The 15,227-nt window shown below is 45.1% G+C and overlaps 2 protein-coding genes across 5 annotated transcripts in view; one reads left to right on the top strand and one right to left on the bottom strand.

The window, feature by feature from the left end:
* Positions 1-8,211, bottom strand: part of Sesn1 (sestrin 1) — a 99,153-nt gene extending 90,942 nt beyond the window's left edge. The window contains exon 1 of one of the 2 annotated variants that reach the window (XM_041653492.1): positions 6,881-8,211. In XM_041653492.1, the coding sequence (XP_041509426.1) occupies positions 6,881-7,159 (279 nt within the window). In that variant the 5' untranslated portion in view covers positions 7,160-8,211. The remainder of the gene's footprint in view (positions 1-6,880) is intronic. The other variant, XM_041653494.1, reaches the window with a different exon arrangement.
* A 166-nt stretch (positions 8,212-8,377) lies between these two features.
* The window catches only part of Cep57l1 (centrosomal protein 57 like 1), a 56,317-nt gene continuing 49,467 nt past the window's right edge, over positions 8,378-15,227 (top strand). For 2 of the 3 annotated variants that reach the window (XM_041654633.1, XM_041654632.1), the window contains exon 1: positions 8,378-8,629. In XM_041654633.1, coding sequence (XP_041510567.1) covers positions 8,507-8,629 — 123 coding nt within the window. In that variant the 5' untranslated portion in view covers positions 8,378-8,506. Of the gene's footprint in view, positions 8,630-13,275; positions 13,435-15,227 lie in introns of all 3 variants that reach the window. The other variant, XM_041654634.1, reaches the window with a different exon arrangement.

The raw sequence follows: 15,227 nt of genomic DNA, 5'->3' as shown, positions 1-15,227 counted from the left end.
TATTTTTTAAAAACAAAGCATGTAAGACAGAACCCATGCAGGCAAGTGTATGTTCTGGCGGTGGCGAGGCTGGGTACAGTGACCAACAGGAGGTAAGAAAGACAAGCATGAAATACATATTTATATTTCAAGTCTCCTTCTGCCCTTAGAATATAGTCCCCAAATAATCTGAAAAGTCCTTCCAATCTGATGCCCGAGTAAAGATTCCACTTAACTGCGGTACTCAGTAATTTCTTCAAGCTCACTTAAAGTCCTTCTCACTTTCATGTAATAAATAAGAGCTAGAAAGTCTGGGTCAAAATAAATCTCATTTTCCATTGACCCTTATAAAACAATCCATTCACCACAGTGTGTGAGTGTGTGTGTGTGTTTTGCAGGGGTGGGGGTTGAGGACACCCTGATAAAGAACAGATAAAATGGGTGGTAAAGGTGGATGGCTGAGGGTGTTCTCCCCACAACACTGTCACCTTGTATGCATCTGAAATGTTTTTCCCCCCAGTGTACTCAGACCTTTCACAGGTTCTAAGACCCCCCTCCCCCATGGCTATGGTTCCTTCCAATCCTGCTCATTTCTACAACATAAATACTGCCTGTTTTTAAATATAAAAATTCTTTTTAATTATACATAACACTAAATAGTGCCTATTTTGTCAAAATTTTAGGCAAGTGACAATTCTTTATTACGTTCAAGATTCCACCAGGGAAAAGGTCTTGAGAAATCTTTAGTCATGTCAATTATTAATTTATAATCTATTTAAGTAGTGAAAGTGTTTTGCAAACTTCTTATGGCTTTATCAAAAGGAAAATAAATGTACGCTAAAATACAGAGTACGGCAGGCTTGTTTCATAATTCTTTGCATCGTAAACCATCTGTACATACCAGTATACTAGATCAGAAGTGTTGGTGACGAGAAAAAAATTCCAATTAGGCTACACTACTGCTTCAAGGGACATTCCATGATGTCATGAATAACCTATGGCCTTAAAGTGAAATTTAACACTCGACTGTTTAACACCCCATCTGCGTACAAAACAGCACATTCCAATTAGAAACAAAATAAATATGTTATAATAATATTTTAAACATTTTTTTCATGGTAGAGGCCATCTGAAGCACTGTGACAGGAATAAAATAAGAATTTCAAAAAAATGTATGCCTTTCATTTCAACCTTTCTGAAGACACACAACAAAAGAAGAGGACAGGTATGTTTCCATTTTGCAAAGAGGACGTGAGGGCAGATACCAAGGGTAGAGAAACAGATGGGATTCATCCTGTAAGCTGGAGAAAAAGAGAAGATTGGAGCTGGGTGGTGGTGGTACAAACCTTTAATCCCAGCACTAGGGAGGCAGAGGCAGGCAGATCTTTGTGAGTTTGAGGCCAGCCTGGTCTACAAGAGCTAATTCCAATACAGGCTCCAGAGCTACAGAGAAACCCTGTCTTGAAAAACCAGAGAGAGAGAGAGAAGATTGAGGGCTGATGGCAGTTCACTGGTACAATATGGGCAAGGCCCTGGCAACAGAATCAACAGAACCTAAAGAGGGAAGGAGAGAGGAAGGGAGGAAGGGGCAGTTTGTAAGTTCCCTCTAGTTGGGCATGTTGGCACACACCTTTCATTCTAGCATTCTGTGATCAGGATCCTGATCTCCAAAAGTTCAAGCCCATCCTGGGAGTCAGAAGAAGACCAAGTTTGTTGTTTTAATTCTCTATTTGGCCTCAAACCATTGAGGGGGAGGGACCCAAGAGGTTCTATCCAAAAGAAGCAGTCAGAAGCTTAAGAGTGCATAACATTTTCCTCCTAAGGAGAGAAAGTGGTCAAGGACAGGAGTAAAAGAAAGTGACGAACAAAGAAGTCAACCAGGGCCTTCTGGGGGAAAGAGACAGGGTTCTTAGTGAGAAAGGCCACAATTAAACTGTGGGTGTGCAAGAGAAGCTCCTCACTGTGGGTGTGCAAGAGAAAGCTCCTTGCTGTGGGTGTGCAAGAGAAGCTCCTCACTGTGGGTGTGCAAGAGAAAGCTCCTCACTGTAGGTGTGCAAGAGAAAGCTCCTCACTGTGGGTGAGCAAGAGAAAGCTCCTCACTGTGGGTGAGCAAGAGAAAGCTCCTCACTGTGGGTGTGCAAGAGAAAGATCCTCACTGTAGGTGTGCAAGAGAAAGCTCCTCACTGTGGGTGTGCAAGAGAAGCTCCTCACTGTGGGTGTGCAAGAGAGAAGCTCCTTGAAAATGCTGAAAGAGGACCAAGGGTCAGGGTTTATGTTTGACATGTACTAACTTTTGATTTTGACAATCAGGCAGTAAAAAAGAAATCAAAGCAAAATTTATTTAAAAAGATCAAATCTGCTCAGCGTGGTGGCATATGCTTTTAATCCCAGTACTCAGGAGGCAGAGAAAGACCTATCTCTGAGTTCAAGGTCAACCTGGTCTACAGAGCAAGTTCCAGGGCAGCTAGGGCTCCACAAAGAAGCCCTGTTTCATAAACAACAACAAATATGCTTCTAGAATGTTCCTATTCTACTAAAAGTTATTATATTTTATAGCCCCCACTAACTGGACATGACAGCCTTCCATCTCCCTTTCTGACCAGCACACCTTTCTGTAAAGTGATGACCTCCTGGCCCTTAGGGCCTAAGTGTTTATTAATACAAACTAAAAGTAAAACCACCCAACTTCCTTGCCAATGACTGGCCCGCTCTAGCTTAGAGAAACAGAGGGCAAGACTGTGACCGCAGATGGAAAGCAAGGATGGCAATGTGGCTACAATTAGTCAAAATTAACTGTAAAGCAATGAATTGTCATGGAGTTGTGTGTGCTACCCAGTTAGATACGGTGAGAAATGCTCTGGCAACCATTAGCATTCATCAGATGCAATGGTTCAAAGTTCATTTCTCCCACAGAGATGATACTCACATCACTAAATGAAACCCTTCCTATCTCAAGCAGCAAAGTATTTAATTATTTAGTATAAATCTACTCCCTTAAGTCAAATTGTTTTCAGTTCTAATTACTAGCAAGTTCATGCAGTTCCTCTTTCTATCATCATTGATCATATATGCGCTTACATCTTTCCCCTTAACTTTATTCACAGGCGCCAAGACGACTTCAGTCGTGACTTGGACTAATAAGTGGGCCTGAGTTCATTCCTCTGGCCCTCTGTTTAGACAGAGTCGAGCATTAAGAAGTGTGATGGGATTTCTTTACAATTCAGCAAAAATGAGAAAGGGGACCTGATGAGAAGCAAGGGAACATTTCCCTGCTCCAGTTCCAAGCACAATGCTTGCTTGGTACACAATAACTCTTGAAACTATGCTGAAGAGATTTTAACATATTGCTGGTATGAAATCAACGCATTGAGAACAGGTGTATAAATGATGTTGTCTACCAATATGCTGATTTACAGGTCTAGTGGCCATTAGGGATTGAATTCATCGCTCTCTCTTGCGGCTAGTCCTCTGAGCTGATCAAAGCAGCTCAAGGCCTTTAGGAGCATCATCAGCAACCTTAGATGTGACTCCGCTTTTTCTGTGTTACCAATGAATAACAGAAAGCACCATGGAGCACTAATTCAAATTAGTATTCAATCCCCCAGGAGACTGATACCAGAGTGTGAACAATGAGGTGGGCAGAGGGAAGTGGAGGTTAGACAATTCCAGCTTCTATGAGACATGTAAGACAATGGGCTATCATAATGGATTTTAGGCAGGAAAGCAATGCAGCCGGATTTGCAGGGCAGATCTATGTATGTCTCTGTGGCTATGTAGGTGGATAGAAAGGTGACAGATGGGTTCAGTCTGGAGAAGTGAAAGGCTTACAGTGGGGGAGCAGACACTCAAACCAGGGATGAGCAACTTCTTTGAGGATGCCTCAGAAACAGCTTAACTTCACTCAGACTGAAAAAAAAAAAAAAAAAAAAACACAAAAACTAAGTTTCTCCTAAATGGACCCTGCCAGTCTTCTGTCTCAGGAATGATCACATGATTCATTCACTAAGTAATGCAAATCACAAATTTTGCCTTTATTTTCATTTCTTAAATTTAAATACCATATCCTGTGGATTCTAACTCATCGTTATATTCAAATTCATTTGCTTTGCCCTCTTCTCCCATTTCCCAGTTCACTATTGCTTCTGCCAGAGATCAGCCCTGTAACTGATATTACACACCCACTCCTGAGCCTGGAAATGCATTCTCCATCTTGCTTCTGGAATGATCCTTGTAGCATCATCAACCATGTTACCCTTCTTCAAAGCCTCAGTGGCTCCCTATCGTTCTGGGATAATGTCTACACTCCTTAAAATTGCCTACAGTTCCTCTGCGGGCTAGATCCTGCCGGGGAACAATAAACGTCTCTACCATTACGGTGTCCTGAGCTAGGCTCTGGGCCATGCTTTGCAGCCATTATTTCATCTTCTTCTAAGAACTCCTAGCATCTCCCCACTTTGCAGATAAGGAACCAGAGTGGACGGCAGTGTGGACCAGATTCACAGTTGCACAGACAATCAAGAACTGAAGCTAGGTCTGCACAACTTCAGGGCATGCGCTCTCCTCATGTGAACTCAGCCGTCCTGAATCACACTCACTTGCTCCTGCCATGAGGCCTTCATACAAACTATCTTCTAGGTCTAGATCCCTGCAGTAATCCCACTGTATGGATAATTATTCATAAGAGAAGTGCACTGGAGTATGTCCATAATACTAGCACCTGGCAGACTGAGGCAGGAAACCCTGTCTCAAAATGAATGAATGAAGGAAGGAAGGAATGAATGAATGAATACTAAATCTCTCCTTGAGGGGTTTGCCTCAAGGAACTCTTCCCTTACTATATAAAATTAAATGTTAATTTACTTTATGGCCTGTCTCCCTTCAGCAGAATATGCAAACTGTCACCACCAGTCTCTCGTTCTTACTGTGGTGTTCACTATTCGTTGCTCAAATGCATGCATGAATGAATGCTCCATAAAATGGAAATCTCATCTATGCAAACTGATGTGAGACAGAAAGAAGGCAAATACATTTGTTTATCCATTGGATGTTTATTTAGTAGCTTCCAGGTCCCAGCCATTGCTCTTGAGAACTTAGAACCCTTCCAGGGAAGACTTGCATATCAATATGAGATTACAGAACAATATAAATCAAGTACCTCTTATAATAATGGCAGCAATAAAGATAATAGATGCAGAACAGAGAAAGGAATGTAAGTCTATAGGAAGCCACTACAGTACAGAACACGGAATCCTTTTGCAGATTAAATTAGGCTCAAAACTATTTTACATGGTCTATATACTGCACTTGTGAAAGGGGAGAGGTGCGTTCACTGGCTAGGACAGCACTTTCGATGCCATGTCACTCCCACAAGGGCTGTGTTCTTACCTGATTTTATAGTCAGGGCACTTGTCCAAGCTTATGGCAGGACATTAGTAAGGAAGCATCTGGACCCAGCTCTGACTCTAGTTCTGCAGCAGATCTTTGACACAGTACTCCCCACAGCCCGAGTACTTTGTTAGCTAGTTTCCCACGCAAATATAACCAGCAAGATGAAAGGCCAAAAGACACACCAAAGTGAGGTAGAGTAACAAGAGGAAGGGCAAAAACCCCTAAAGACTGGGGGGGGGGGGGGGACCTTAAAAACTTATGTGCCATGTAGTTCCATACAGTCCACGACAGGATTTGATGTGTACAGTTATGACTCCATTATTAAAACATAGCTATAAGATCGATATGGACATCTAAGAGAAGCAACTTCTTATGCCTTAGGGATGAAATGTACATACATGGAAAATTAATTCCTTGCTGGTAAAATGAATTATAATAATTGATTCCAAAGTGCTTGTAAGGAATAGTTCAAGATCTTCGCTTTTGAAGATCAGCATTTTATCGATGATTGATTTTCTTTTGTATTATTTGAATTGAAGCCACGACAGAAAACTGCCGTATCGTAATCCACAATCACTCTACAAACATTTCTCCCACTCCTTCAAATTCTAACACACCTCCTAATAAAACAGGATAAAGTGAGAGTAGAAAAACATGGCAGGAGATTATAATACTTTAAACCTTGCTGCACTTACAACTTGAGTGTGAGAAGACAAAAGAAACAATTTGGGGAAACAGAAAATAACTGAACAGCACTGTATTTCTAGCAAATGCCTTACCTGGGTTCAACTTTTCCTTTTTCTTTTTCAGGCAGGGTCATGCCATGTAGCCATGTACTGAACTGGTACTGATATACCATGTGGCCAGGCTGGTCTTGAACTTCTGGCAGCATTATTTTTGTCTCAACCTGAGCGTGCTGAGCATAAGCTACTACACACCTGACATCGGGTCCAACTTTGCAACCTAAGCATGTTGACTTCCTTATGACTTAGGCTGGCTTTTATTATTATTTTCTAGGTCTGCTTTAGGATGCATTTAGGAAATGAAATTTTCTAAACAACCCGTCTTTGTTGTGAAGAGCCAGAGAAAATTAGTCTGCCATCTGCCAGTTACCTTGAATAAATATAACACATTTAATATCAATTTCTCACTTTAGAGGCTTTCAATGAGAAACTTTCCACACAGGACACTGAAACAATGTTAAAAGTACACTGGTTACACTTCGCAACAAACAAAAAGAAATACAAAGACTTGACTTATAATTAACTATACCTTTCATATATATTATTTCCGTTTCTGCCCAAAACACCACAGAAACAACTCTCGTTTATCTCTTTTTGAAAACTGTTTTCAGTTTACACTGCTCAATATGGGCCCAACATTCATGTTTTACAGAACCCTCCGATGCCTAGCGAAGAGCTCACACAATAACCCGTTGCCTGTTGGAAGCAAGAGCGACGGGAATAGCTGCGAGTTCAATGTCACCGTCTAGTTATTCTAATAACGCTCTTACCTCGACGCTCCTCAGAATGAACCCACTTCTCTCTCTCACGTCTTTAAAGGGACACCTCTTAGAAAGCATAAGCAGATGAGCAAGGAGCTTATTCATCCCATCCAGAGAAACAGCATTTGAAAGCCCGTCCGGAGGTCGATAAAGCGTCTCTTTCATTGAACGAAGGTATTCGGTTTTTCTCAAAACGACCTGCCTAATGTTTTCCAGCGCTGTCTCCCTAGTAGTCGGATCTCTGCTACACAGTCCATCCCACCTCACTTCATTCTCGCCTTCAGCCATGACAATCGGGAGCTTTCCTTTCGCAGCCTTCAGATGTCTCTCAGCATTCCCCCAAAGCAGTTTGTCTTGTTTTAAACCGAGAAACGTAGAGAAGAAAGTCAGAGAAATCCAGTCGTCACGAAAACAAGCGTCTGGGTGGCATTGGGAACCACACGTGCCTCTTAAGTTGATGCTTTCAAATAGATCCGCAAGGCAGATCGCCCTTGCACCCTTTCCTATACGAAGGGGCAGTCTTCTGGACAGAGATTGAAAAAAAAAACAAAGTTGGAAAGTTGCACTCTTACAGAGCCGGTTAGCTGGACAGGGAGTCACGGGGAAGTGTTCCCTGTGTCGCAGGGTCAGCGGATATCCTCACGTTGTTGAGCTGTCAAATCCGTGCTTGGCCCCACAAGGCTGGTAACAGTAGAAGGCTCTCCAGCCATTCGGGGTTTTTGTCTGTGCAGCGGCCGCTTCTCCAGCACGTTCCCACCCCGCCCCTCCTCCGACACCAGTCTCCGCCCCCCTCGGCTCCTCCTAGCGCCTCGGCAGGGCAGCGGGCGGGCGCCGGCGGGGTTGGCGATGGACCCTCACCCCTAACTGCTGGGGCCCGAGGCTCCGCCGCTCCGGGGACCGCAGCAGCGTCCACCGGTCACCGTGTCAGCGGCGAAGGAGGGCAGCGTCCCCGACCCTGCCGGCTCCCGTGCCCCGGGATACACCGCTGCTTCTCCTATCCCTCTGTCCTCGCCCACCGCCGCCACGCCGGACGGCACCCCACGACCCAGCCGTCCTCGGGCACCGGGCCGCGCTGCAGAAGCACAGGGCCCGAGGCACAGAGCCCGCCCCTTCGCCCAGCCCCGTCGGTGGGGCTCGGCCCAGAGGGCGGGAGCAGAGAGGGGGGACAGGGTCCTCACCCCCAGCCCCTCCCCTGTCCCCGCCCGGGACCGCCGGGAGCCTCTCCTGCCCCCTGCCTGCCTCTCCGCCCAGGCACACGCGACCCGCGCAAGCAGCCATAGGGAAGAGCCCCGCCCTCGGGCAGAGCACCTCCGGACCCCGAGTCCACCGCGCGCCGCCAACCCATGCCGGCTGCTGCGCGTGCGCGAGCCCCTGCGGGGCGCATGCGCCTTCCGCGGTGATTTCCGTTCCCGACGTTTGGTGGCGCTGGCCTTGAAGAAAGGGAAGGAAAAGTAAGGAGTGTACAAATATCCGGAGATGTTTCTCGCACAAGAAAACCACAACAAATAAAGGGCTTGATAGTGTCCCTAATATGATGGGATATAGTTGAAGATTAATCTAAAAAATTGTGACCGTCAGACCCCAGAGTCAGTGGGCAGGGCGTCTTTGCGTTGGCTTTTGGGAAATGTAGTTGTAATGCTACCGACGCCGGCTGTTTGCGACAGAAACTACAACCCCCAGATGCCACCGCAACACTTCAGGTCGCTGTCGGCGAACCAACGGTTCAGGAGGCCAGGGTTAACTGGGAACGTCCATCTGGTAAGCTTGGTAGGCTTGGCTGTGACCTGTTCATTGAAAATGTTTTTCCTTCCTCCATTTCCTCTGAAATTCTGGAGCCGCAGCCATCTGGGATTGCTGCCTTTCAGTCCAGGCCCTTTCCTCAGTGGCTTGCGGGGGGAGAGAGGTGCAGGTGCCCCACCATCCCCATTTTGGTGGATGACTTGAGGCAAGGATTTGGCGATCACTGTCTGAAAGGTCGAGGAGCACAGTAAAGCCAGACGAACTGGGATGGCTCCACGCTGCTTTTCCGCTGGCCTCTTTCGTGTGAAACAGTGCTGGATGGATTAGGGATCCCTATGCAGGGCAATTGCACCTTTGCTCTTACAGGGGTTCGTTTTGGGCTGTATTTCCTCTGTCAAATAAAATCCGAAGAAGAGCTTTGAAAGCAAGTCCGTTTTATGTGCGACTGAAAGAACTCGTAGTGTTTTTAGGTTTGAAGTCTAATGAGCTTTGAAAAGGTTCTGTATAAAAACCTCCCAAATTCTTTTACTTCTCTAAAGGTGTTTTGAAGTCATTATACCTGAGAAAACTCAGGATTGGAAGGTTTTTAATAACACGGTAATCGGATTAGATTTTAATTGTTTGCAGAGTAAATTTAGTCATAAAATATTAACCAGGGACTAGGGAGATGGCTCAGCAGTTTAGAACACTTGTTCTTACAGAGGACCTGGGTTCAATTCTCAGCTCCCACGTGGCAGCTCACAACCATCCATAACTCTAGGTCCCGAGGATCTTCTCACCTCAGTAGACACCAGTCATACACATGGTGCACAGGCCTGCATACACCAACAGTACAGTCATACATAAACTAAATCAACAAACATAACAAAAAGAAAAAAAAACTCATTGGGCCTTGAGTATGTCCAACAGTGACAAAGATAGCCCTCATCTTATTAGAAATCTAATGTGTAAATATACAGTTATGACACTGTTGTGGTGGCGAGAGGAACATTTAGCCAGGCCTTGGAAGTCGTCACCCCAAGGGAGACAAAGACCAAAAGGACAGCACTGAGGCTTCAGCCCGCTAGAATGTGCTGAGTGCCTTCCGTGCAATAGGACATCAGTGAGCACAGTATACCCCTCCTGTCATAGAGCCTGAGTTCTAAGAAGAGCCGGGAAATAAGTGATGTAGAACACATAGCGTGTGAAATGATAGCAACCAATTGGCAAGGAATGAAGAGTGCTTGGTTGGGGGCGGTGGGGCGAGGTTACTTTTTCTATCTGAGGAGGATTTGTTCTGGAGCATACAGGCTGGTTGCCTGCCACCTCTGAACAGTTGTTAGATGAGCTTGCAGGGTGGGATCCCCCATATTCAAAGGCCTGCGGTATTGAGACGGCAGAGGGACCTTTTAGGCTCAAGATTTGAGGGGATCCTAAAGGGCTTTGTTATGGGGTTAGGGGGGATATAGAAGTGGGCAGGAAGAGTCTGCATTGGGACAGGGTGGGGTGTGTATGTGAGTTTTCTGTGCCTTTTTCTGGTTGGACTTAATTTTCTAAACCATTTTCATATTAGCTCATTTAATAACCTTTTGTTCTCTAGAACATCACAATTGGCCTTCTGGGGCCATGTTTTTCTTTTGGGGTGGTATTTGTTTGTTTGTTTTTTGTTTTTCAAGATGGGGATTCTCTGTGTATCAGCCCCAACTGTCTTGGAACTAGCTCTTGTAGACCAGCCTGGCCTCAAACTCCTAGAGATCTGCCTACCTCTGCCTCCCGAGTGCTGGGATTAAAGGTGTGTGCGCCACCACTGCCCCAGCTCCATTTGTGTTTTGCTTTGTTTTGTTTGTAGGTTTTTCCAGTTACTTTTCTGCAAGTTAATTTATGTGCTTTGGAATAGTTGATGAAGCAACAGATCCTATTTGTAGTAGAAATAAAGGAGGGAATCCTGAAGTCACTGACTGTTGTAGGCTCTAAAGATCACCCAGTAGTTAACGTTGTTTAGGAGGGACCTACTTCCATCTAAGCTTTAAGGGTAGACAGAAGGGTGAGCAGAGGGGATGTTGAAGGAGTGGTTCAGAGGAACATGTGTTACAGAACAAATTGAAAATAAGACCATTGAGACTGTACCATGTGGTGTACATCTGCCATCTTTTACTGGGGAGGTGAAGGCAGGAGTTTAAAGGCAGCCGGGGTGGCATGCTGAGATCTTGTTTCAGAGGACACAAAACAGTGGAACAAAAGGAAGGAATTGCCACTTGCTGTCATGGAAAAGTGTGCACATTTGTATTTGGGGGAGGGCAGAGGTCAGTAGATTGGCCACTTGCCTTGGGATATGGAAGAGAAATAAGGAAGACCCAGCTGTAGATACAGTTTGAGGTTTCTTGTAGTGTTTGATAATGGTTTGAAGAAGGACGTGTAAAAGAAATCCCGCACTAGTTCAGAATGGAATATAATAGAGGGTTATTTATTTAGGGGTAGACTCACAGATCACAATGCTCAGCTCGAACAGGGAACAGCAACCAAATGCAGCAGCCAGAAGAGAGCAAGCAGACCTACACTTGACGTCAGCATATACAGCATAGGAGGCCCCGCCCAAGTGGGAGGGTAACTTAAAGGCTACTGGCTGCAGGAATTCCTGCAGCAATGGTTGTTGCTTTCCACAAAGGAGGCACACTCCTTGAAGTTTACCCTTGAAGTCACCAACAGGTGTGATCAGAAGGAGCAGTCAGCCTAGAGGGGAAGCCCTCGATGTGTTGTCCTAGAAACAAAATGAAGAGAGAGTTGAAGTGATTTTGTTAAATGTTCTAGGTCCAGTGACATGAGGACTAATTGACCACTACGTTTATCATTTGGAGATTATTAAATACAGCTTATAGGAAGCCATTGCTTTGGACTCGAGCTGTTGTGCTGCCTCACCCCCTACCCCCAGATCAGACAAAAAGAAAAAATAAAACCAAAATGGCCACCAGTGCCGCCACAATGTGCCACAATGTTCCACATATCCAAACGGAAACTAAGTAGTTACCTGGCCTGAGAAGTCAGGAAGATGAGAGAGAATGGAATTTCCCAAATTAGCTGCTCCCTCGCTTCCAGTCCTACATGCTTAGTGTTTCCAAATGAATAATCTGGTTACTTCCTTTTGCTCTGTCTCTCTGCCCCCACCTTTGGCAGAAGGTAACTTTGAAATGACCAGTCTGCTTTCACTGTTTCTGCTCAGTGGTCAGCCTCTCCAGCTCTAAGGCTACCTTCTCTGCAGCCCACTGAAACACTCGGCTTAGTTTATGGAATGAAGTGTTGCTCCATTCCCGGGTTGAAAATAAAGATAACTTAAGGTTTTTCCATTGTAGCTTCGTTGTTTGAGGAGGTCATTGGCCGTGTTGAAAAGAGACACAAAATTTCCATCATGCTTTTCTTTGTTCAGACAGCCTCATCATGTCTTTGACTCATCTTCCTTTGAAGATCTTAGCTCAACTATTTCTTGCTTGAAGACATGTCCCTAAAACAAACAAATAAATTTACTTTTATTGCAGCACGTATCTTATTGGCTCATGTGTTGCAAATGCAGTATGCAGTTATGTTTTCCATAATTTGATTGGCACTTGGCACCTGGCCCTGGTAAAGGCCGAGCACCTGAGAGCTGTGACAGGGTCTGGTTCACCAAGCCTACCTAAAGCTCAGGAGGTTGCTGGGTTCCCAACACAGACTCAACAAATGCTTGCTGTTTGTTGTGTGCACTGACCCTTGTTTGCTATCCCAGCACTCTGGAAGCTGATAGAGGAGAATCAGGAGTTCGAGACCAGATTGAGTACTTAGCAAGACCTTGTTTGGGGAGAAGGGCAAGTTGTGAGTAAGCATCGCACCAGTGGACAAAACACTTTATCCTGGTACTTCCCAAAGTACTACATATTGTTCATGAAAAAAGCAAGGTGGATGAAAGTCAGTATAATGAAAGCATTTTAGATAACTGTATATTCTATGAGCTATTTATTAAGACATTTGAAGAGCAAATAATTCTTAAACCGTGATTCAGTGGAACCAACTTCATAAAACTACCAAGACCAAGTGCATCCACAGATGGCAGCTACAGATCACTTCCTTGTCCGTTCTTCTCTCTTTCCTAGCGACCTCTTTCGGGTGTAGTTCACAGTAGAGTTCATCCTCCTTGTGTATTTCATCCTCTTACAGCTTCTTGCACATTTTCATCCTTTCCTATTGTGTCATCATCGCTCATTACCGTAGTTTGCTGAGTCCTGCAGCATTGTTACCATCCAGCCGCTGGCCTGATGCCGCAACAGCTGGCCTACCCAGTGTTTTAACCCTGGGAAACAGTTTAGGGTGATTGTAATCAGAATAACAAGCTCCAAAGTCTCTGGGAGATGCTCTAAAACACAGTAAAAACTAGCACAAGTGTCAGTGGTGAGCAGTGGTCCCAAAGGCTCTGTGTTGTTAACTTGACCGCATCTGGAATTAACTGAAATCCAGCAACTGGACACACCTCTGAGGAATTTTTAGTTAATTGGATTATTTCCGGTCGGAAGACACCCCAAATCTGGACCACACTTCTCATAGCAGCCTGTATAAAAGACAGGGAAGAAAGAGGCTTCCGCATTTCACCTGCTTGCCCTCATTCTCACTGGCAAGTTCATCTATCCTGCTGCTGAGGCCTTCCTTCTCTGCCATCACAGCCTGCTTCTTTGGGATTCCAGCGATGCACACTGAAGAGCAGCTGAGACAGCTGTCTCGTGGACTGAACGACTGTGGGATTCCTGGACTTTCCGTTGAGAGACGGCCGTCGTTGGACTAGCTGGACCATGGCCTGTGAGCCACTCTAATAAATCATATATGTGAGTGTATACACACACACACACACACACATCTGGAAGTTTCCATGAGATTCTATACCACCCAGCCCCTTTTTAAAAGAAGCCCTTACTAAAAGGAAGACGCTAGGGCACAAAGGTAAAGGGACTGACGTGAGGTTAGACTGTAGGGAGACACATGGGAGCTGGGTTCAGAAATTCATCATTCCTCCGAGAAAACAGTTCTGAAAAGGGCAAAGCTAGCCTGGTATTGTGTACACATCTGTAATCTCAGCACTTGGGAACTGGAGTAGGGGTTTCAGGTCATTTTGCACCTCCATGCAAAATTTGATAATTTAGTAACATACTTGGAAATACCTGCGGAGTAAATGGCATATTGGTTTTCCTGCTAGGTTTTTTCCTTCCTGTAGGAAATTTACACGAGAAACTATCATGTTGCCTTGGAACTTAGAATCAATAAGAGAAATGAGGTTTATAATGTGGTCACTTAATACTGTTAAGTATTAAGTTCAAGGCCAGTTTGGGTTACAGGAGACCCTGTCCCAAAGGAGAGTAAAACTGACTGCTAAGAAATGTGGTGCTCACCCTGATGAAATAGAGTTTTGTTAATTTTTAAAAATATGGCCCTGCATGCCTTTTCCAACTGTAAAGTAGGATAGAGGTTTAGCTCAGCAGTAGCTTAGCATGTGCGCATGCCCTGGGTTCAGCCTCCAACACTACAAGAAGAAAAACAAAGCAGGAAGGATGGTTAGGAGCAGCTCATATTGCACTCACTTATGGTCCCTCCTAAGTGGGAGGCTTAGGCTAAAGGACTGCTTGAAGCTTGAATTTCCAGCGCAACCTCCCAGAGCAGGCACAGGACACTATGTGTGAAAAGATGTGGCCACTTGAACAGAATTGTGCACTAGTCAGGAAATACTCAGGTTCAAGATGCCTCAAACGGGAATGTTCGTTATGAAATTCATTGATGAAATTGAATCAAATCAGTGAAATTCATTGCTAAAAACAGCAATAACAAAAAACAGGGCTCCTAACTCTTATGGGCTTAGAAACACAGTCTTTGCTAATATACAGGAATTGTAAGGTGCACATACACACACACACACACACTCACACTGGTTCACTATGTAGTTGGCTCTTGAATGACAAGTTCTTAGTGTGTGTTTGCTTGAGTCAGGGCTTGATGCACAGCTTAGGTTGGCCTTGTCTGAGATCCTGCAGCCTCATCCCGAACGCACCATAAGGTCTGGCAGAACAACATACTTTGGACCGTTGCTGGCATTTCTGTATGTTTCTGTGTATGTGTTTGACGTGTGTATTTGTGTTTATGTACATATGTGTGTTTGTGTAAGTGTATCTGGGTGTGGATGGATGTACCAGGCTTTGAACCCATGGCCTTGTGCATGCTGCTGTTCGGCTCTAGCCCAGAGCATGGTTTGGTTTTGATTTTTCTTTTGTTTTGTGGTACTGGGGATTAAACCCAGGGCCTCAATGTTCTATGTAAGCCCTCTACTACGGAGTACTAGATCCCTAGCCCTCACGCTTTCCTCATTGTGAGACGTGTGTTTAGTTGTTCGGGTTGGCCGTGACCTGGCTCTGTGGAGGTCAGCATGAGCTCTATCAGGCTAACTGTGGTGAGACTATGGCACTGTCGACTCCATAGCCAGCTCCGGTTGCTGTTGTGAGCTGGGCTGGGAATAGCCACTGGCACTGTTTGGGGACGCCAAGCCCATCCAGCACACGTGCGATCCCAGCTGCTTGAGCGGCAGGAGGGTCTCTTGAACCCAGGAGTGGGAGACCCTGCTGTCAGTATGACA

Source organism: Microtus oregoni, unplaced genomic scaffold (assembly GCF_018167655.1).
Source record: "Microtus oregoni isolate MIOR12 unplaced genomic scaffold, Mior012 000006F_ref0000085, whole genome shotgun sequence".
NCBI classification, from domain to species: domain Eukaryota; kingdom Metazoa; phylum Chordata; class Mammalia; order Rodentia; family Cricetidae; genus Microtus; species Microtus oregoni.
This window is presented reverse-complemented; position numbering and strand designations above follow the sequence as displayed.